We start from the raw sequence: 24,442 nt of genomic DNA, 5'->3' as shown, positions 1-24,442 counted from the left end.
GCGAACCGCTCCAGTGAGAGCTGTAGATCACGGTCTGATGAAGCCAGTAGGACCACATCATCTGCAAAAAGCAGAGATGCAATCCTAAGGTCACCAAAACGGATCCCCTCAACACCTTGGCTGTGCCTAGAAATTCTGTCCATAAACGTTATGAACAGAATCGGTGACAAAGGGCAACCTTGGCGGAGTCCAACTCTCACCGGAAACGAGTCCGACTTACTGCCGGTTTATATGTAATAAGATATTTTGTTCAGAGCAGCTTTTCACCTGAATTTGTTTTTGAACTACTAATCAAAGGCAGCTCTAAACAGGTGAGTTTTCAGCCTTGATTTAAAGGAATTTACTGTTTCGGCTGTTTTGCAGTTTTCAGAGTGTTTGTTCCAGATTGATGGTGCAAAGAAACTGAAAGCTGCTTTTCTATGTTTGGTTCTGGTTCTGGGGATACAAAGTAGACCAGAACCAGACGACCTGAGTGTTCTGGAGGGTTGATACGACGATAGTAAGTCTTTAATGTATTGTGGTGTCAGACCGTTCAGTGATTTATAAACTAATAGAAGTATTTTAAAGTCTATTCTCTGAGCTACAGGGAGCCAGTGTAGGGACTTTAAAACCGGGATGATGTGCTCTGTTTTTCTGGTCTTAGTGAGAACACGAGCAGCAGCATTTTGGATCAGCTGATGCTGTCTGATTGATTTTTTTAGCAGACCTGTGAAGACACTGTTGCAGTAATCGAGACCACTAAAGATGAACGTGTGCATAATTTTTTCTAGGTCTTGTTGTGACATTATTCCTTTAATTCTGGAGATGTTCTTCAGGTGGTAGAAAGCTGACTTTGTAACTGTTTTTATGTGTCCCTTAAGGTTCAGGTCTGAGTCCATTACTACACCCAGGTTTCGGGCCTGATCACTAGTTTTTAGCTGTAATACCTGAAGCTGCGCGCTGACTTTCGATCGTTCTTCTTTAGGTCCAAAGATAATAATTTCAGTGTTGTTTCTGTTCAGCTGGAGAAAGTTTTGGCACATCCACGCATTGATTTGTTTTAAGCATCTGTTCAGTGCTAGAATAGGTTCAGAATCACCTGGTGACATCGTAATATAGAGCTATGTATCATCTGCATAGTTATGGTAACTAATGTTATTACTTGTTATAATCTGGGCTAGTGGGAGCATGTAGATATTAAGTAGAAGGGGTCCCAGGATTGAACCTTGGGGTACTCCGCATGTGACTTCTGTTCGCTCTGAAGAGAAGTTGCCTATTGATACAAAGAAGTTTCTGTTGTTTAGGTAGGATTTGAACCAGCTGAGTGCTGTGTCTAAGAGTCCGATCCAGCTCTCCAGTCGCTCTAATAATATATCATGGTCAACAGTGTCAAATGCTGCGATAAGGTCCAGTAGAACCAACACTGTTGTTCTTCCATAGTCTGTATTTATGTGGACATCATTGAACACTTTGACGAGGGCAGTCTCAGGGCTGTAGTGAGCACGGAAACCAGACTGAAAGATGTCAAAGCGGTTGGTCGTTGTTAATAAGCTATTTAACTGTTGAAATACAGCTTTTTCAATAATTTTGCTGATGAATGGAAGGTTAGAGATTGGCCTATAATTCTGCAATAGTGATTTATCCAGATTGTTCTTTTTTAACAGAGGTTTGATAACTGCTGTTTTTAGAGCCTGGGGGAAAACACCTGACGAGAGAGATGAGTTTACTATTTGAATCAAGTCAGATGCAATGACAGGAAGAACCTTCTTAAAAAAGGTTGTAGGAAGGATATCAAGACAGCAGGAGGATGAGCTTAATTGATTTATAATTTCTTCTAGGTTTTTATGGCTGAGTTGGTGAAATACAGCCATTTTCTCTGCATTTCAAATGTATAAGTAGTTCCACAAGTATAATGACAGTTCTCACAGATAGAAGCATGGCTGTGTCATGAGATCTCCAGTGTCACCCATTGTGGCCAATCTCTACATGGAGGAAGTGGAACAGACAACCCTGAACTCTTTTGAGGGAAGAACACCGAGCAATTGGTTCAGATATGTGGATGATACCTGGGTCAAAACCCAAGCCAACGAAGTAGAAGTGTTCATCAGACTCATTAACTCTGTTGACAAAAACATAAAGTTCACCAGAGAGGATGCAAATGACAACAAGCTGCCTTTTTTGGACTGTCTGGTCCACATGGAAAGAGAGGACAGCCTCAACACTGAGGTCTACAGGAAACCAACATATACAGATCAGTACCTTCTGTTTGAATCTCATCGCCAGATGATGATCTAAATACGATCTCTTCGGTTTTTGTTGTATTTGTTTTAAGGGTATTTTTGTTAGTCTGTTGTACAACTTCATTAACATCATGTTAGTGCAGCACCAGGTTGTCTGAGATTCTAAATAAAGTTGTAAAAATGTATGTTCAAAATACTTCAAAATGTATGGGCAGTCATTGGTGTAAAGCGTAAACAGAATGGCTGAACTCACACATCCCAGAAGGGCCCCAACATTGTTCATGACAGCAGATGACAGAGTTTCGTTAACTTTAACTAACTGGACTCTGTTAGTCAATAAGGATGCATGCCAGTGAATCAGAAAGGGGTTGTATCCCTTGGCCTTTGGGTCAAATAAACCCAAAGCTGCATGGGCTTCTCTTCCTCTCTTCAGTTACGAGGGCTTCAGAGGGTTAAAGGCATATGTAAAGTCGAGAACAAGGGATTTTGCCTATGTGCCATGTTTGCCTAGGTGTTTGGTAATGATATAAATAAGTGTGGCAACAGCATCTTCTGTTCCTTGACCATGCTTATATGAAAATTGAAACTTAATATGAACCGAGTTTGTTTTAAGTTGTACTACTAAGAAAATGTAGGACAGTCTTCTCTAAACCTTTCATTACAAAGAAGTCAAAGCAATAGGACGAAAGTTCTTGGGTATTTTTGGACATGGGATTTTGGGTATTGGCGTTATATGTTAAGTTTTTCATAATAAAGGGACGATGTGCAACGGATCATTAAAAGATTGGTTCCCACACCGGTGACAGCTCATCAGCAAAATTCTATAGAAAAAAAAACACTACAGCTGTCTTGACCAAAAGAAAGTAAAGATCAAGACAATCAGGACTTGCAGATTTATTTTTAATCTAACTACTTTATTAGGGCAGCATGACGGGGACAGTGGTTAGAGCTGTCGACTCTCAGCAAGAAGGTTTGCAAGATTGCCTCCCAGCCTGGGGCCTTTCTGGGTGAAGTTTGCAAGTGCACATGTGGGTTTTCTTCAGGTACTCTGGTTTTCTTCCGCAGACCAAAGCTATGCATGTTAGGTTCATTAGTAATTCTAAATTGTTCCTCGGTGTAAATGAAAAGGTGAATGGTTGTTTGTTACTATGAGATTTATAAAGAGAGACTTCAAATTTATAACCCAGAATTGAGAAATGCAAGACAGTCCATCTTCTCAGGAACCATTACCAAAAACTTTAACAATGCATTTGGCCTGTTTGCTACCATCGACAGGCTAAATGTGGGGTACCCTCCCAACTTTTAGCAATCAGGGCATGTACTAAATTTGCAACCTTTTTCACAGATAAGATTAAGAAAAACAGACAACCTGACAAGGCTTGGTGTAACCGGATTCAGACTAGGCAGACGAAGACAAAGTTTTAAGATGTTTATTGAAGCCTTAACACTAATGGGAACGCTAGTTCCCAGAACTACTCTCTCTTCGTGGAGCTGGATGGAGGCGGGGTCAGGTAAGACCACCGAAGGTCGTGAATGGAGAGAAGCAAAGGCTATTAGTGAAGGACTTAGGCTAGAGAACGAGTCCAGGAAAAGGCAAGAGGTCAGAGCCGGGAGGTCAGAGCAGAGAAGCCAAGTCCAGATAATCACTAACCAGTAAACGTAGTCCAGGAAGGGAAGGCGAGGTCGGTATCCAAGGGTCAGAATCCGTAAAGGTATCAGGCTGGGATTAGGCAGGGAACGAGAGTCTAGATTCAGGCATGGAGTCGTGATCGGCAAGGCAGGCATAGGTTGTGGGAAAGCGCTGGACATCTACTTAGGTAAACCATTCAATAATCTGGCAGTGGGTAAGTGAGAGCAGTGAGCCTTTGTAGAGACAGGAACAGGTGAAGCAGATGATGGTAATTGCTGTGGCATGAGACCTGGAGGCGTGGCATGAGCTAGGAAAAATACTGGGACTGAGACTAAACTTAGGACTAAGAGCAGAAGGTGTGGCAGGAACAGTAGACTGTGACACAAGCAATCACTTTGTTTTTCTCAGGTGTAGTATGTGTGCTGCCTCTGCGACCACTTAAACCCTGTTCAGATAACATAACACAATTTCATCCTATAAACCAGTCATGCCTAGAAGATGTCATGTCATACAACATATGAAATTTTCCCCATCTGGACATCATACCAATAGGCTTCTTTAAAAAACTTTCAGACTGCATGGCCCGAAAGATTTTACAAACTGTTAATGCATCTCTTGTTTGAGGGGTTTCTCCAAAGGCCTTTAAGGTGAACTATAATGAAATCTCAAAAAATTGACATTTCATGAATGTTATTTAATCAAACACATCCACACAACATTCCAGGGACCCATTTTTCTGACCTAAAATTAAATAACTTGTTTTTAGTGTTTTAGTCAATAAATTCCAAAGTGGGTGATTGGTGGGGTGGAGTTGCCGTCCTGGGTTCATGACGTGTGCTGTGGTCCGGCCGGACAAGAACATCTCTACTGTCCAGTTGTTTATTAGTGGAAATGGAAGAAGAAGCCTTTTTTGAATATGAAGAAATACTGGAATACTTCACGGGAGTAATGGATAAACAACCATACCGGTATGAACCTGAACCGACAACTGGATCTCCACAATCAGATGAAAACTCTTCAGAGTCAGATTCTGATGATCACCAGGACCATCATGGCTGACAAAACAACATGCTCCGAGTTGGGAACGTGAAATGGTGAGAACTGATTACCCCCAGATCATTGTCATGACATCAGTACACAACACTGCAAATCAACATAAAGACAGCAGGAGAGAGCTAACGTTGCTAATTCAAAGCTAACTGGATACTAACTTATTAAAAATGTGAGTGAGCTTGAGAGTAGCATTTATGAACTCTCACACCAGAATAAACTAATCAATAACATGTTTAAACTATGTTATTTGTTTAATCACACATGGATTGTTTATATTTTTTCATCAATAACAAACTGCTCTGAATCACAAACGGATCTCAGGCTGTCGGCCTGTAAGCAGCTCATACCTTTTAATGACAGCGTGTGTTCACGTAATGTTTGAAGTAAAAGTTACTGTTTCTCGTCTCCTTCTCTGTGCTGATGACCTCCTCCCCATTTGCCTTTCTTTCAAAATTAAAATTAGTTGGCAAAAGGCCCGTTTTTTTTGGCGTGAAGCCAGTCCACTATATTAATGAGGGTTGAAGCGGTGCTTCCCTTTGAAGTGGTCTGAACCCGACTTCTGATAGTAATTCCCACATAAGAGCTATCCAAATCTTAGTTATTCACAAGTGTTGAGTTCAGATTGTTCTTTTTGAGGAGCAGTGTAACGACGCCAGTTGTTAAAGCTGAAATAAAAAGTGTTTTAAAGCCGACATCAGTTGAAAGAAAATCATGTGCTTATTGTAAACACTGAACATTGAAGAACCACTCGGATGTTTTCGGCTTTTTCCATGACCCCCTGATGTGTGACGTTCACAGAGCCGCTGAGGTTTACAGCATTCAGCCATCCATCAGTGAGTGGATGAATACTGGTACAATATAGTTCAGTTCTTTGGAATTATTTGTTCGAACAGGCCAAAATACCACTAGAGTTTAATTTTTGTGGCTTCCCGAAAGGTTAAAACCTTACTATAGACCACTATCAAATCTTCCATTTCTGAATAAAATCATTGAAAAAAATTGCGTTTCAACACTGAATAACTTCTTGGCACCACACAATGCCTTTGAAATCTTTCAGTTGGGTTTTTGTTGTCATCACAGCACTCAAGACGGCTCTGGTTAAGGTCTTTACTGATATCTGACTGAACACTGACAGCACCAAAGTCTCAGTCTTAGTTATTTGATCTGAGTGCTGCTTTCGATATGGTTGATTACAATATATTACTGGATCAACTGGAAAACTGTTTAGGTATTTTTGGCACAGCACTAAATTGGCTCAAATCATACCTGGAAGACAGAATTTTTTGTGTAGATGAGTCACTATATATCTGAGCTGAACAAGATGGGGCAGTTGTGGTTTGGTGGTTAGAGCAGTCATCCTCCAATGAGAGTCGGAGGTTTGATTCCTGACATCAGTCACATGTCGAAGTGTCCCTGAGCAAGACACTGAACCCCTTACTGCCTTCAATTTGTGCCCCATCAGTGTATGAATGGAGTTTAAAGAACTAATTAGACACCATAGAAGGACTTATTCAGATTAACTTTGTAAAGATGTAGTAGAGAGCTGTGTGTGTGGATGGGTGAATGAGGGCACAGATTGTGTTGTAAAGCACTTTCAGTGGCCCGGTTGGCTAGAAAAGTGCTATATAAGTACTAAGTGCTATATAAGTACAGTCCACTGAACGAAGTTACATGTGGATTTCCAAAAGGCTCCATCTTGAGGCCTCTTCTGTTTAATATCTACATGCTCCCTCTTGCTCAAATTTTGGAAAACAACAAGATGAAGTACCATAACTATGCAGATGACACACAGATCTACATCAGTTCCCCACCTGGGGACTACAGTCCAATACTGAGTGAGTGTATTGAACACATCAACCATTGGATGAGCCAAAGCGTTCTTCAGCTCAACAAAGATGAAACTGAAGTAGTAGGTTTTGAAGCTAAAGAGGAAAGACTAAAAGTTAGCACAAACTAAGGTCTATAAGTCTGAAATTGGGGTCATGGATTTTTGAAATTTCTCTGAACATTGTGCAATCTGATCTCGGGATAAACTTCAGGCATCCACTTCTGAAGACTGACAAGTGTTTTAAATGCTTTTCACTTGTCATTAAACATTCTTTCTGCAAAATGATGAATCCTATGTAGTTTGGAATTGACCTTATAACCCTTCACACAAAGTCCAACACATGCTGTGCAATTTCAAAAATTGTAAAGAACTTTTACATATCAGATTTCGCAAGCTCTTATAAAATCTTGATACTAATCCATGTCACACTATAAATTTTAGCAGATGCCTGACTGTGAGATATTTTTTACTGCAGCAGTCACTGACAAACAATCATCTGAAAGTCCAAGAATCAATGGAAATGGATTTATATTCCAAAAAAAGGAGGAGGAAAAAGAGGCAGCTGTGGATGAGCTCATGGCTGAGAAAGAAAGGAATAAAGGAATAAGCAAAAATCTTCATTTATTTTATTAGTACCACCTGGTGTCTCCTTAACTTTTAATTCTTACAGAGGTAAAGAGGGCAGACTTAGTTTTTCCCTCATACAATCTTCTGTATTTTCTTCTAGTTTTGTCTTTTGAAAAAAAAAAAAAAAAACAATTGTAGAAGATAGATGAGGATAAGGAACAATGATAACCATTTCTTCAACTTACCACATATTAAGCTCTCTTTAAAGCAGGGGCACCAGGTCAGACTGACTAAACAATAGATTAATTAAACCTTATAGGGTCTCAAAAGTAGATTATTTGGTCTATTCACCCTTATTATTATCAGATCTCAACAGCTGAATTCATAAATCACAGGGAAATCTTTATCGTAATACTTACACCAAAAAAGGAGGAAACTGAATTTTTTCTTTAAGGTTTTATTACAAACATAAAACTAAATCAAAAAGAATCAACAATAAAGAATTAAGATGACCCAACAAAAATAAGACTAATGCTAAGAGTTTAAGGAACAATTTTCTGTGAGGAATGACTATTAAGTAATTTCTTTGACTGGGAATTTATCAAGATAAAAGACAGCAACAAGTAATACTTTAATAATCTATGGTAAAAATAGTGATTATACATTTATCTGAAACAGAAGAATTCTTTGAACAGAATGTTTGGATTTTAGAATTAATGGTTTTAGTTTTTTATCTGTGCAAGAATTTGGACTACTTTAAACTATTTTGGTAAATAGTTCACTTTATAATTTGGTCAGGAGATGTTATTATTTCTGCCAGGTTGTCAGGTTAGTTTTGATGAAACATCAGATTCGAAATAGATGTTATTTATCAATTTGTATCAGTTAAGATGAAATGGCCGAACCCAAAATCACTTTTTCTTTTATCTCTCTCATTACATAGAGTTATAAGTGCTTCATCAGATCAGGAGCTGTGGAGGGCCAGTCATCACTTTGTCTTTGAGGAGGAAGCTCTTCATAAGACAAATACAAAAGTGAACTAGGAAAAACTAACCGGAAAAACGAACTGCAAATAAAATGAATTGCAATCACCCGCCAAGGTTTTCTCCTCGGTTTGTTATCAAAGTTTGATAACAACTAGGACTTTCAGACCTTGGGTTGAGCAGAAAGGCTTTTCTCACTCTGTTCAAAGATTCTTTCACTAATAACTCAGTACAACTCTCCTGTAAGACAAAAGAGAAAAAGTCTGTTAAAACACTTAAATAATTTCTCATATTGAATGTTTGTACACAAATAATGATCCATAATCATTTCTCATATTTACACAGGCTTCATAATAAAATAAACATCAGCAATTAATGATGTTTTTCTTCACAAGCCTTAACTCTCCTGAAGCCCTCAGAACTGAAGAGAGGAAGAGAAGCCATTGTAACTTTGGGTCAATTTGACTCAAAGGCCACAGAAGGGTTAAGAAAGCATGTAAACAATCTGAATAACTGATTAGACGCCCACAAGTGTGTGTCCTAAAACAATCAAGATTCACTCAGGTCAGAATGAACTTCAGAGAGAACAGTTACTGAAAGATGACACTAGGTCAGAGGTCATAAAAATGGGGTGCTTCTTCGTGCTTCATCATGATGCAGTGTAGTATGTGTTAAGACCAGATGATTTAATAAAAATCATTTGGTTCTAACTAGCTCAATTCATTCCCATAAGTTTAAACTTTAAGTTCTGAAAAGCTTCACAAATGTTTTAAACATTATTTTTGACATAAAAAGAAAATGTTTCTCCTGGAAATTTTCTTTTTGTTTAAAGGGGACATAATATACTTCCTTAAATAAGTCAGGATAGATCTGTAGGCTATACAAAACATATTCATTACATTTAATACACAAAATCATTCTCAGAAATTGAGATTTCACCTGATCAGTTCTGCCTGTTTTGAGCTCATTTCAGAATGAGCATTTTAGGGCTATGTCACTTTTATGCAAATAAGCTGTTGGCCACGCCCCCCAACTCAGTGTCCCATCTCAAAACATAAAAACTCCCTGAAGGATTAAACGCTGCGGATCTGACGCACATTTATATCATTATTAATTCAAACTCTGAGGATTGACTTTGGGACAGCGACAATCAGCGGTCCTAAGCCTGGTGGTAGGTGGCCGATCACCGGCCGACCATGATTTAGTAAAAAAAAAAAAAAGATTAAAATTGACAGAAAAGTTGAAAATATAGCTATTTATTATGTGATATTGTAAGATATTTGTGTCAAATATTTACACAACTACAGTTTTACAAAAAAGCACTTTAAAAATACTTTTTAAAACAAAAATACAATTAAAATAAATAAATAATAATAATAATAAATAATTAATTGCACCTAATTTGAATCCTAATTTAAGTCACATTTACAAATAAATTAAATTAACATAGATAAAAAGTGCAAACAAGGCACCAACACACGTCTCACGTCAAAGCCAATGAATATTAATAGAGAACTCTGAAAAACAGACAGATGCTGGACTGTACTGTGCTTTTTGTGGCACAGGCTGCATGTTGGATCACTACATGTAACAACAAAACAAAGCATTTCTAATGCTGAATTTAATAGCATTATTTTACTGTTAACAAGGATAAATTAGCACACGCCATTTATGGTTCTAGGAGATGAACTTTATGAGACAAGTAGGATGGTAAGACAGAACAGACAAGCTTTTGATTGGATTTTAGTGAGTATGGAAGGAGTCTGTCATATAATTGCAAAATGTACTGTAATGATTAAACTGAGTAATTTAAAAGCATAGCTAAAGAATAATGCAGTTAGGAGCAGCTGGTCGTGGAAATGTCAGGTTTTACCAAAATAGTCAAAGGCGAGCAGCCGGGTGACAGACAGACTCAAGAGACTGAATAAAAGGTAAGTGAGTTTATTTACAGGCAGTGGCTCAGGAGGTAGGGGGTTTGTCCTGTAATCGGAGGGTTGCTGCTTTGAGCCCCTGCTCCAGCTGTCTCAGCCATTGTGTCCTTGGGCAAGAAACTTCACCCGCCTTGCCTACTGGTGGTGGTCAGAGGGCTCGGTGGCGCCGGTGTGATGGCAGCCTCACTTCTGTCAGCCCGCCCCAGGGGTGGTTACAATGTAGCTTACCGCCATCAGTGGATGAATGGGTGAATGATTGTAGTGCAAAGCGCTTTGGGGTCCTTGGACTAGATAAAGCGCTGTATAAGTGCAAGCCATTTACCATTTACCATTACAGTGCCAGAGGGTAAACGGGAGCGGATCTGGAAAGGAGGACAACTGGTGAGTATTTGGTTGTTAAAGGGAATGGTGAGACTTGGCAGGTGGAGGTGGAATTGTTTTCTTACAGTGCGATGTAGGCGAGAGGCAGCGTTGGAATCCAACAGTGAGTATTTACAGGCAGAAGGTTGACGCCTCGACGTGATGATCCCACTGTGAGTATTTTCAGGAAGTGTTTGTTGCAGGAGAGGGTGTGGTTACCGGTTGGAGGCAGACAGGCAGTACACGGATCAGATCAGGTGAGCGGCTCACAAAAACTCCTTCCAGTTGTGTCCAACGGGTTTTCAGGATTTTGCAGGGAACAGGAACTCCCAAAACGAGCAATGCTCCATCGCTGATCTGATCTTCTCTGCAGTCTTAAATACCCAGCATGCTAAAGGGTTGATCAGCTGCAGCTGGAGATGATTAAGGAGCCGACCAACCAGGAACCAGAACGAGCAACCAGAAAACAGATTCACAGAATGCTACAGGAAAGGTCTAGAGGAAATTTTGGGAGAACGAGGAGCTTTGGCTGTTAAAGTTGGAATAACTTAATAATAATACTAATTGGGATTTTTGTGTTGTGTTGTTCCGATTCTGAGGAAATGAATTCTGGTGACCGTGTATAGGTGGATGACCGAAGCTGACAATCATGAGCAGGACTGACACATGGACCACCTGGACCTGTGAGGTCATGGACCCAAAAACAGAGTTCATAAATGTCTGTGGAAAGCATCATTGGACATAAAGGACTGGACAGGCAATCAGTTACAGCCAATCGAGGATTGGATGGACAGAGTTACATCCACCTACACTCAGTTACACATCCATATTACAACACATATACAACAAATGCAGTCGACACAGGCAGCCAAACACACCTCGACATACATACATATTAAATAATATATACTCATACATGCACACTCACATTCTAAAGGCATATATTTTATTCAGTTTGACATATATATATATATATATATATATATATATATTTTGTTTTACTTCATGTTTTTCATATTTTGTTTTATGTCACGCTTCTTTATATTTTATTTTACAATATGTTGACTTTTACATCCTATGTCATATTGTTTTATTTGCGTTATGTGTCTTGGATCATTGTGGGTACCATGGCTGGGTTCCATTTGTGCTTTTTTGGTGGTTGCCCTGTATTGGGGATGGGACCGCAGAATAGTTTTTTCTGTGGGACAATACAACGAAACAGCCAACCAGGGTTTTTGATTCTATACAAATGGAAACTGCCAGTCCTGGGATAACAATGATCTTGTATTACTCATCTAATGTTACTTAGTTACAGGGTAGCCATAGCTTCTTAGTTTTGTGTTTTATGTTGTCACACCATGTTCGTGTTTGATATTTAACTCACTTTAAGAAATTACATCAATATTCTTATAACACCACAAACCCTATCTTAGCCTGTACTGGTTTTCAATATCTTGAAAAAACGGGGATATGTGGGGGAAAATACAGTTTACCAATTAAGGAAGAGGAAAGGGTAACAGGAGCTATGTTCGTGTGTACGCCCAGTTTTAAAGATACCTCAGGATTTGGGGTAATACTGAAGATGATCAGTTGTGTCAATAAATCCCCTGTGTTCTGGGAAAAAGAGAGAAATAGTGGTACTCATTTATTTCTGTGTAAGAACTGCCTTTAATCTTACAAGTGTATGTGTTTATATTTGACACTTTTGTCGGTGCAGTATTCTCTGAAAAGACGGGCAGTACGCTACGTAACCAGTGAAAATATGGTTAAAAAAGAGAGCAGATGGTTGTCACATCAAATATGGCTGCATGTATTCAGGAGGAAGAACTGTTGTGTTTCTGGCTGTGATACAGAAAGGATGTTTTAACTTAAAGCATTCAGTTTGACTTCTTTTGATTTATTTGCTTATTTGTTTTAGTTGTGATTTGCCCATCATAGGACTAATATTTCTTCCCTCTGTGGTCTATAAACACTCCTTTTTATCGACTGCACCAGTAATCTCTTTCCATGGGTTTTGAACCATTTGATTATCTTTGTGATCTCTCACAGAGGGATCATATAAATGCGGATACAGGCGAACCAGCTCTGCTAGAGCACCGAAATAATCCATTTTGAATGAAGTGTGGCGTGCGCGGTCCACTCTAAGTTACAAAAATTGGGAGGTGCATGACCACGTGACGTGACACGACACCACGCGGGGCCTTCGCTCAGGGCCGGGGACAGCGCAACTGCATCACTGTTGGCGCGCGCACCCTCACACAGTGATCAACGCCTCAACTATAAATTTATCTGAAAGGTAGATTTATACTTTTGGGGGTGCGGGTGGAAAAAAAACGTATAAAAAATGACGTATTTTACAATAAACAAGCGGAGCTTAGCCTGGCAGCGGGGGCAATAAAGCCTGGCGGCCCTCCAGGCTTATAATACACTGGGAGAAACCCTGGACACATGTTCTATATTGCAGCTGACAAAAGAACAATTTCCTTTTCCAGCAGACATTGTTCAGCTGTAAAACCAGCAGAACAAACGTGACGGTCTTCTTGTAATGAAGTGGGTGGAGCTTTACTTTGGTTACTAGGTGAGGGGCTGGGCTCAGTTTGGGGTTGCTAGGTAACGGGGATTGTGCAACAATCCTGAGGTTTTTGAAACAGGTCGTTTTGCAGACACCAGAAAACATTTACTTTTTGTTAAAAAATGGCTGGGTATTTTTTTCTTTTGCACTTGGACTGTTTCTAGAAGCAGTAGATACCCAAATGGAAGTACAAAAACATGCAAAAAGTGAACTTTGCATAATAGGTCCCTTTTAATAAATGGCTATATTTCATGACTGTTAGTTTTGTGCTGGAGTGTATATTTACTTTTTGTATCCATCATCTTATTTTCACAAAAAAGTTAAAAGTAGAATTATTAGATTTGGGAGTCACGTGGGCAGGCGAACAAGATGGCAGCTGGCTAACGGCCCGCCGTTCCCGACATTTAATTAGATGACTATACTGTGGTAAGGGGCTCCTATTTGGTATTGCTCTCCGTAAGTGAGGTAGGGGTGCAGACTTGTGGACTCTTTTTTTCTGAAAAAAAGCATCTTAATCCTGCAATGGCTGCAACGAAGGCTGCGTGTCGACTCGCAACAGCCCTCCACATGAGGAGGAACGGGGGAAAACACCTCCTCCTCCGAATCTAACAAGTTTGTTCTCGGAAGTGGTTAAAATGAGTAACATGCTACAAAGCATAGCTGCTGATGTCTCCATAATAAACCAGACGACGTCTGAATTGAATACAGCAGTGGCTGCAATGCAAGAAAGGCTAACGGAGGCTGAAACACGCATCTCCCGCTTGGAGGATACTTCAGAGCGGCTGCACACCGCAACTGGTGAGAGAAGTAAGCGAATGGAAGCCATGCTGGACTGCATGCAAGTTCTAGAAAATCACAGTAAGAGGAATAATGTAAGAGTTATTGGGCTGAAAGAGACTATCGGGGCTGATGGGACACTTTTGAGCTGTGTCGGGAAGATGCTAACCGAGGGGCTTGGAGTTCATGATGAGGCTGAGTTTGAGATTGAGCGAGCCCACCGGGCCTTCGCACCACTGCCCGACCCAAATTGAGCCCCGAGACCGGTTCTTATTCGATTCCTGAGGCAATCAGCGAGGGATAAAGTAATCATGGCAGCTAAGGAGAAGCGCGGGTTTGAGTGGCCATGATGCAGGCTATCAGTGTTTCCGGATATGACTAAAGAACTGGCGGAGAAGAGGAAGGCCTTCACCGCAGTGAAAAGAAATTTGCAGGAGTGCAATGCTAAATACACCCTGGCGTTTTCAGCCACACTTCGCGTGAGGTGGAAGGGTAAAAATGAGAGAAGTTTTTCCAACGAGGAGAGCCGGGTGGAGAACGAGCAGGGGGAGAACACCCCAAATTCAGCCGAATGATGTAATTCCTGGGAGCCCCACAGCAGTGTGATGATTTGGGTTTTTTCTGGTGTTTGTTTCATTTCTGATTTAGTTTTATTGGGTTGTGTTTAGTTTCTGTTTTCGTGTTTTTCACTTTCTCATTCCTCCTCAGTCTATCTCTCTCTCTCTGCATTCCTGCCACGCCCACTTACACCTGTCAGAGTTCTGCTAATCATGTCACCTGTCCCCACTTACCTGATTATCCTCAGCACTTTAAAACCCGGTCATTTCTGTCTGTACTCCGCTGGTCCATTGTCATTGTTTGCCTGTTGTCTTGCCGTCTTTTTCTGGTTCTGTTGCTCCGTGCTCATGCTCAGTTTGTCTTTTTGTTTTGCTGCCACGTCAGCTTTTGTTTTCTTTTTGTTTCTTTAGCTTAATAAATTAGTTTCTGTTCCTTTTATAATGAGTCTGCGTTCTGGGTTCGCCTCCGTCTCCACCATTCCTGACAAGCAGATGCTAAGTCTGACAGTCGGGAGGCAGACCTTGCCACCTGTCATCATGAACAGAGCAAAGCAGAGTTCCACGGACCTGATAAGATTTATCTCTTAGTTATCCTTTTTTCAGCTGCCTTAGACAGCAGCAATAGAATAAGTACTAAGTTGTTTATTATTCTTTTAATTTTCATTTAGGTTTCTTTTCATTTACATGACGGGAATGTTCATTGCCCATGTAAATTGTTTTCTTATTGGCTGTGTGCACTCACAGAGTAGGTTGGGGATCAGGGGGCAGGGCAACACATTCTCACTCCCATCTTGTCACATTTGGACGCTTGGGCAGGCTCCCTTTGCGTCGCGTATTGACGCATCGGGAAGCCCCTTCTCGTCATACATTGACGGGCAGGGTGCGCCACCTTCTTCTTCTTCTTGGGTTTACTGACGGGTGACATCTAACGTTTAGATGTATTATCGTATTATTATAAGGGGTAAATATTATACTCTGCAACATATATGCGCCCAATAAAGAGGACCCTAACTTCTTCCACAATATAAATAGTATATTGGGGGATATGGAAGGACAAACAATATTAGCAGGGGATTTCAATGAAGTTATGTATCCTATTCTCGATAGAAGCACATCAAAAGCTCTAAAGGAAGGGATGCAATTCATATGCTACAGGAAGCTAGAAAAACTAGAAACTAGAAAAATTGTATGCTCCTAAGGAAAAAGGTGTTCTAGGACTTCCGGATCCTAGGCTCTGTTGTTTGTCTTTTGAGATGGCTACATTAGTTAAACATTGGGAAGGCGAGAATGGGAAAGAATGGTTAAATATTGAAAGTGATATTTGTTTGCCGCTTGACCCAAAACACAAATTATCTCAAAAGATCGACACAACAAACCCAGTCTATGTTCATTCTTGTAAAGTTTGGTCAACGGTACACAAACTATTAAAGCTTCCACATCAGGTAGAGAAATATGCGTCTCTCTGGAATAATCCTGCTATATGTATTGATAAAACACCTGCGTTTTGGAGACAGTGGCATTCACATGGTATATGCGCCATTGGGGATTTGTATAAAGATGGGCAATTCATGTACTTCAACGAACTCACACATTTAATTTGGAAGGGAGAGCAAATTTTTGGAAATATCTACAGATGAGACATTGTGTTACATCAAAATTTAAAAAGATTGTAGAAAATGATATATTGAACTATATTAGGATGCCACGTGACCGACACACTACCTCTCAATTTTATAAGCTGCTAAATTATAAATTGAGCAGTGAATTGTCAAATATTAAACTTTTATGGCAGAGAGACTTGAGAATAGAAAAGAAAAATGGTTGAGTGTGTTGTCAGACAGTGGTAAATATGTAAAAGAGGCCAGAAGTAAATTCATACAATATAAGGTGTTACATAAATATTATCATACGCCTACTAGGCAACATAGAATGGAAATAATGTCAGACAATGTGTTGGAAATGTAAGAAAGAGGTGGGCACATATTTGCACTGCTTTTGGGACTGTTCTCTGGTTTCACCATTTTGGACTAAAATCTTGGAGGCTCTGAGTGCATGGCTTGGCTCAGAGATCCCTCAGACTCCAGAACTGTGTTTACTGGGAGACAGATCTCAAATGCCGAACACCCCAAAAGGAGTTTTTACAGTTGTGGTGGTCGGCCTGGTGACAGCATGCAGGATCATCTTAAGACATTGGAAGACCACAAAGTGCCCCGAGCTAAATGAGTGGATTAAATCAATGGCGGACACAGCTTCCTATGAAGCCATGCTTAACAACATGGAAGGAAACAGAGACATGGACATGGAATGGGATAGCTTTTGGGACACATTGAAAAGAACTACAGCCTCTGTGTGATTTATCAGGAGGAAGCTTTCTGATTTCTCTGGACAATCAACTTTTTCCCAGCTACTGTATGTTTTCCGAACTAACACTGTAACATGCATATGATGTATAGCAGTACCCTGGGACTGGGAGGGGGAGGGGGGATGCACCAGCCTTTACCAGCCGTTTGTGTTTGTTTGTGCCTTATGTGTAATATTCAGAAAATCAATAAAATTTGAATTACAAAAAAAAAAAAAAAAAAAAAAGAATTATTGTATTTCACAAGGTCTTTGTGACTTAGAGTGAAAATGTAATGGACACAGATCAAAAAATCAAAGATTTGAACAATTATCCTATCATACCAAAATGTTTTGTTATTGTTTGTGGCTGGTACAGATACCTTACCATATAATAATACCTGTGGTCTGTTCTAGTTTTTTTTTTAAGGAAGACAGATTTAAAGAAGAGACATAATTCACTTAAAGGTAACGATGTTTGAACAACTGCCCTGACATTACACATCAGGCCTTTTAATTCCTATCTTCTCCATCACTCCTCTTCCTCCCTGCATTATTCATTCAGTATGACTTCTGCCATGCCCTAAGCACATCCTCACTCCACCCTAACCCCCCACCCCCTTAGTGAGATACTGGACAATATGAATGAACAAACACAAAGAGCTCAGTGACACAGACAAACACACAATTACTTAGAGCTCTTTTATAACCTTATAGTGTTGTACAGACTGAATCAGGAGGTCATCTGATAGCAGCAATACAGTGATTCACAATGCTTATATGTGTGTATATGTGCGTGTGTAAGGAAGAGAGAGAGAGAGAGAGAGAGGGAGGATGCATTACTGTGTTTACTGTTATCAGCAATATTTTTTTAGACATTCTTAACATTGGATTGGTTGCTTTGCTTCATGTGACTGTGCTTGTGTGGAGTTTCACAGCTTTTTGAGGGAGAAATATTTGCTATTGGGTTATATTTAGTTTTATATATCTGTTAGAGTCAGGCCAGTGATTGTGATGTCGTACCGTTTTGGGGCAGTGGACATATCTTGCCAGGCTGATGATCAGGTCATGTGTGATGGGATCAACCAAGTTTCGGAAGCTGGCGTAGCGATACAACACGTCATCCAGAGATGTTGACTCCATGCCCAAGTCCTACACACAAAATATTTACAGTTTATGTAACTATTGAGAACCTTGTAGTTTTTATAGTGATATGAAGCAAACAAATGAAAAGTAAAAGAATGCTACAAAAAATTAACATTAAAGTTTATCCATCCATCCATTCCTTCATTTACCCACTTTTTCCTTTCTGGGTTGCGGGGAGCTGGTGCCTGTCTCCAGCAGTTACTCAGTGTGAGGTGGGGGACACCCTGGACAGATCATAGGTCCATCACAGGGCCACATAGAGACAAACAACCATTCACTCTCTTATTCACACCTAGGGACAATTTAGCGTTACCAATCAACCTAACATGCATGTTTTTGGTCTGTGGGAGGAAACTGTCAAGATGGAGAATACCCACATGTGCATGGGAACATGTCAACTCCACACAGAAAGAGAGGCAGACCTTCGTGCTGTGAGGCAACAATGCTAACCACTGGTCCACCATGCCGCCCACGATTCAAACATTTTTTTTATTATAAACAATATACATTATACAAGTTTCAAATGCATTCATGAAAAGTCAGTCCATTCATGTGTTTTAACTACAGTTTCATTTTTACATTTCCTGCTTTGTGTAACTCAGTGACTCACTCAAAGCATTAAATTAAAGCTTGTGGCATAGCTTCCTGCTGTCAATGTGTCTCATTGTTGGTGACAGAAAAAAATAATATTTGTCTAGAATTATCAAAGCTGACAAAGGAATACATTTGTTGGTGGAGCATCACACATGGACAGCATCCTTGTTAAGTCCTAAAAAGTCAACATGATGGACAACACCACGTTAAGAACAGGAGACAATTAGGCCAAAGAGTTGCTGGTGTTTTGAAAAACGTAACAAATGTTTTTGTCACAGTCTTCACTCTCACTGGTTAAGTCTAAAGCAATCTAACTCATTCAATATGCTTCATTATAGGCCAAAAAATACTTGTTTGAAAATAAAATCTTCACTTTAGAAGCTATTTCATCTTAAACACCTTGATAAATGTGTGTGTGTGTGTGGAAATAAAATACTGCCTATTTGTCCTGTTCATAACCAGCAGTGAGACAAAAATATAGTTATTCCCAAATGATTAAAAAAAGGTCACAGGTTCCCTTGGTTTCCTTGATCATTTTAGAATAGAATAGAATCTTTATTGTCACTGATAATACAATGTTAAGAACAATGTTAAACAATGAAACAAATTTATCAACTTCTTTCCCTTCGGCAGAATAAAAGGATAACATACACAATACATTTAACTACTAATAAAATAAATAAAATAAAAAATGTATTACACCATTAATGTGACATGTGCAATTTAGGGTGAGAGGGGACCTGTGACTGACCATCAAGATGTATCAATACCTAACAATGAAAGAATTTGTCAAGGTTGAGGAGGTTTGATAGCTTTCACAGCCTGAGGATAAAAACTGTGTCTCAATCTATTAGTCTTTGTTTTTAATTGTCTGAACCTCATCTTAGAGGGAAGGACAGAAAACAAAGAATGACCAGGGTGAGTAGAGTCTGTTAAAATGCAGATGGCCTTCTTTTGAAGCCGGCAGATATAGACATTGCTGAGCGGGGGGAAGTGAAGTGCCCATGATATTTTCTGCTTCTTTCACCACTCGTTGCAGATTTTTCTTGTCCTGTGCTGTACAGCTGGTAAACCAAACTGTGCAGCAGTATGTCAGTATGCTTTCAGTGGTAGCCCTGTAGAAGTTAACCAGCAGTCGTAGAAGAAGGTAGGACTGTTGAAGCTTCCTAAGGAAGTACAGTCTCTGCTGCACTTTCCTCACTAAGTGTCAGGTGTTGGAGGCCCAGGTGAGATTAGCCGAGATGTGCACTCCAAGAAACTTAAAGCTCTCCACTCTTTCAACCTGCACTCCATTTCTATAGAGAGCCATGGGTTCAGTGTGTGTGGATCTTCTAAAATCTATAACATCTCCTTGGTTTTAGACTGATTCAGAACCTGATTGTTATTGTTGCACCACGTTATCAGCTGCTCAACCTCCTCTCTGTAGGCTGATTCGTTGTTGTCTGTGATCAGACCCACAATGGTGGTGTCGTCAGCAAACTTTATAATAGAACTGGAAGAGTGGATGGAGGAGCAATCGTACGTGAAGAGTGAACAGAGGAGGGGGCTAAGAACACATCCCTGCGGTGTGCCTGTGTTTAAGATGATGGTCAAAGATGTTTGCTCCTCCATTCTGACACATTGGGGTCTATTGCTCAAGAAATCCAATATCCATGAACATAGTGAACTACCCAGACCCAGATCGCTCAGTTTTTTGACAAGTTTCTGTGGAATAACTGTATTAAAAGACTGAACTAAAGTCCACAAACAGCTGCCTTACATATGAATGTTTACGTTCTAAATGAGTGAGAGAGATGTGGAGTGCATCCTCTGTTGACCTGTTGCACCTATATGCAAACTGATGTTGGTCAAGATCGTCTGGGATAGCAGATCTGATATGAGGGATGATAAGTCGCTCAAAGCATTTAGAAATGATGGAAGTTAGAGCAACTGGGCAGAAGTCATGTAGGCATCTCACTATATTTTTCTTTGGCACTGGAACAATGGTGGCTGACTTGAGGCAGGTAGGAACAACTAGACCTTTAATTTAATTAGGTTTCTTTCTTTATTTCCAGCCCAGCAGCTAAATCCCAGTTTACACGGTCCCACCAGAGTCTACACTCTGGTGGTAGTGCACTTCAGTTGTTGGGCTTGTAAGTGAGAGAATTTAGTTTTGGTTTTAAGACACAGGCAAACTGTATATTGTACAGCTCTTTTATCAGTCTGTATGCATGTTTTACTGGCGACAGGATTTTGGAAGAATCTCCACAGACTTTTTGGCCTTCACTTGTTTAGAGTGTCTGCAGATATAACTTGTTTTTGACAGAATAAGATAAAATAAATTTATTTGTCGCTCAGTGGGAAGATTTCTTATTTGGATTGCTTTGTAGAAAATTTATTGCACACTCAGAAACAACAGAACTGACCATTTAAAAAGTTTAGACTCTTCCAGAAAGCTATGAGTCACTGAGGTCTTCATGCTGCCTGTTCTGCGTAGGAACGGTAGCAAATAATGACAGCAGCTTTGAATGCATGACACATACATTTTAATCAGCTGCTGTATTTTCAGATCCCAGTGGCATTAGCAGCAACGTAGCAAATAAGAAAAATGCAGTTTTCTCATCAACAACTTTTTGTTTTATATTTTGGCACTAATGTGAAACAGACAAAAAGTCTGAAATATTTTTTTAGTTTTCTCACAATGTCAAAATTGTAGTTGCCATAAATTCTAACACCTGATAAAGACCTATTTGTGGTTTCATGAAGCAATAATTTGTCATGTTTGTAGACCAGCTCCATGTATCACTGCACAAGCAGGTGGGAGTAAGACATGAAGATTTATTATAGGTAGAGACCGAGCTGGAAGCCAGATGTTGAAGCTTCAAAAGGACAAGTGCCCCCTAGTGGCTGGCTGCAGTACAATTTTAAAGTTCAACCCTTCATGTGATCAAATGGGACGTTTTTCTGACTAAAAAATAAAAATACATATCTGATAATTGTTCATTTTTATTGATTCACATAGGTCTTACCTTGTGTTATCAATAATGCAATATTTTAATATGTTTAGTTTGAATTAGATTTTTGACACTTTAAAAAGTGTCATAAGAGTGCATGTGGGAGCTGCAACATTGTAGCTCCCAAAAGTTGGACATTTTGACTTTCTATCTTTACCAGAGTTTCAGAGTAAAAGACGCAAGCCATTAAGACATTCACTTTTAATTAATGCAAGTTCAGTTCCACATTTGATGATTTTAAAAGTCTGAAAATGACACTTTACTACCAACATGCCCTGCATTCTGATCTGAAAGGAAATCCCCACTAGCTACACATTTTTAAAAATACTTTTTATACTGTTGATACATTTTAAAACTGCTGTATTTTTAAAAATCTCATGGTTAGGTTAGCTATTGGTGCTTTAAATTAAAGGACATATTCAACAGGCAACGCTACCAAATACTTAGCTTACTTAAGCATAAAAACTAAAAGGAATCCAGAGTAAATGAAAAAACGTTCTAGTCCTTATAAATCTTTCCTAAAAAGGGATAAACACTTCATATAAGGATATGAGAAATCATACTTCCAAAGTAGTTTGATTAGTTGTTTTTGAGCTTGTTCCATGCTCATGCTTAAAGTTATAATTCTTTCACTAATACTTAAAGGGACAGTCCAGTTGATTTTGAAGAGATTTTCTGTCAAATAGTTAACAATAGTTAGTGCCTTATTAATTATGACATCTATCAAACAGCACAGGGTAAGGAGAGGGAAAAGTCTTCATCCAGGCTAGGCTAATGGTTAGCCTGTTTATTTTAATTAATTATTCAGGGTATAAAACCACTTTTCCTAAAAACTGCATACCGTTGTTAAAGAATGCTGCATTAGCTGATAATAAACTTCCATGTTTTTGCATGACACCATTTGTTGTAATAAAACTCATGAAACGTAATTATTAGATGTACTGTACATCTACAACTGATTAACTACAGAAAACAAATATTTACAGCTGTCTTCTTCATGTGTTATGATTTGGAGGTTTCTTTAGTTTTCCACACAACACAAACACTAGTTATGCACTGGCTCTAATTATGTGATAAACAATTGATCTTACCATTTGAACAAAGACTTTGTGTGCCTAAACCTCCAACTTAATTGTAGACTATCAATATAGCCGCAAGAATAACAAGACAGGCTGAATGTCTGTACTTCTAAAAATTTATTGTAAAGACAACACAGTTAGGTAAACAATACAACTTTCTTAACATAACTTTCAATACTTTTTCCTAAAAAAAATGGAACTGAATTATTTTGCTCCTGTGCATCTCAATGGTATGATAAGTTAAGCCTTCAGGGCAATTTAGTTTTATACTTAAAGAGTAGTATTGTTCTGCTCATTTCATGGAGAGAACAGCAAGTCAGCATTTCCCCCTAATTATCAAACTTCTTACTAAAATGACCCATGACAAGTTTGCATCAAGAAAATAAATAAATAAACAAACACTACTGACAAAATTACCTAAAAATAGTTTACATTTTATACAAACCATTATTTTTTTAGCCTTGAAAAATGACTATTTTACAAAAATAAAAAACCTTCTAGAATTGCACCGCTCAAGATGGCTGCATGTTGGAGTAGCTCTGTTACATTCATTCTGAGATATTGCTTTTGAAAATGTTATTCCTTTTTTTTCTTGATGTAAATCCCTTTTTTTGATAATTATTTCCTCTGGTATCGGATGCTGTGCAGCTGGAAGGATTTTTACTGAAACCTTTTTTACTTTTGGACATTTTGTTATGATGCGTAACCATGACAACACGTGTTAAATGTGAAGAACCCTGAAGTCCAGTCATGGCCAGAACCAAGCAGACAGCCCGTAAATCCACCTGAGGTGAAGCTCCCAGGAAGCAGCTCGCCACCAAAGCTGCCAGCAAGAGCGCCCTGGCCAGCGGAGTGAAGAAGCCTCATCTCTACAGGCTCGGTACCGTGGTTCTCAGGGAAATCCACCAATACCAGAAATCCACCGAGCTGCTCATCCGGAAGCTGCCCTTCTAGCACCTGGTCCGGGAGATCGCCCAGGACTTCAAGACTGACCTGAGCTTTCAGAGCACAGCCGTCATGGCTCCGCAGGAGGCCAGCGAGGCTCACCTGGTGGGACTCTTTGAGGACACCAGGATCGAGGACACATCGGGACAGACGGCTACAAGAGATCCTTCCTGCCCACAGCCATCAGCATCTATAAAAACTCTTTAACAAAACCAGGATTATGAGCTACAACAACATTTAATTTCCCTTTGTATTAATAAAGTATCTTTGAATTGAACTTTACAGATTTCATTCACTTATGTTAACATAAAATCTGCTATGGTGGAGCAGTTGGTCAGCAGTGTTGCTTTGAAGCAAGAAGGTTGCTAGTTTGACTCCAGGCTGAGGGCCTCTTCATGAAGTTAAAATATTCTCCTTGTGTATGCATGGGTTTTCTCTGAGTACTCTGGTTTCCTCCCACAATCAAAAAACATGAATTTTAGGTTAATAGGCTGCTCTAAATTGTTACTAGAAGTGTGTGGGTGAATGATTATCTGTCTTGTTTATATCCAGTTGTCCCTGTGACAAACTGGTGACCTGTCTACCTGTACCTCACCTCTCACAATTGACTGCTGGAGATAAGCACCAGATCCCTGGGACCTTGAATGGGACCAAGTAGGTAAAATAGATGGATGGATGCATACATAATGTCTCCTAAATCCTCTTTTATAATAAAAAAGTTCCCTTCTCACCCTCCGCGGGTGGTCTTTGTTTCATCCTCTGAGCTCGGGTCCTCTACCAGAGGCCTGGGAGCTTGAGGGTTCTGCGCAGTATCTTGGCTGTGCCTAGAACTGCACATTTCTGGACTGAGATGTCTGATGTTGTTCCTGGG

The 24,442-nt window shown here is 39.6% G+C and overlaps 1 protein-coding gene and 1 pseudogene across 1 annotated transcript in view; one reads left to right on the top strand and one right to left on the bottom strand.

Moving 5' to 3' along the window:
* The window catches only part of lrrc75a (leucine rich repeat containing 75A), a 122,526-nt gene that overhangs the window by 91,553 nt on the left and 6,531 nt on the right, over window positions 1–24,442 (bottom strand). The window contains exon 2 of the mRNA XM_017434169.3: window positions 17,838–17,966. Within this exon, the coding sequence (XP_017289658.1) occupies window positions 17,838–17,966 (129 nt within the window). The remainder of the gene's footprint in view (window positions 1–17,837; window positions 17,967–24,442) is intronic.
* Window positions 23,377–23,697, top strand: LOC112451281 (annotated as a pseudogene).

This window comes from Kryptolebias marmoratus, linkage group LG2, assembly GCF_001649575.2.
Source record: "Kryptolebias marmoratus isolate JLee-2015 linkage group LG2, ASM164957v2, whole genome shotgun sequence".
Lineage (NCBI taxonomy): Eukaryota > Metazoa > Chordata > Actinopteri > Cyprinodontiformes > Rivulidae > Kryptolebias > Kryptolebias marmoratus.
The sequence above is the reverse complement of the archived record's forward strand: the minus strand, read 5'-3'. Positions and strand labels throughout refer to the sequence as shown.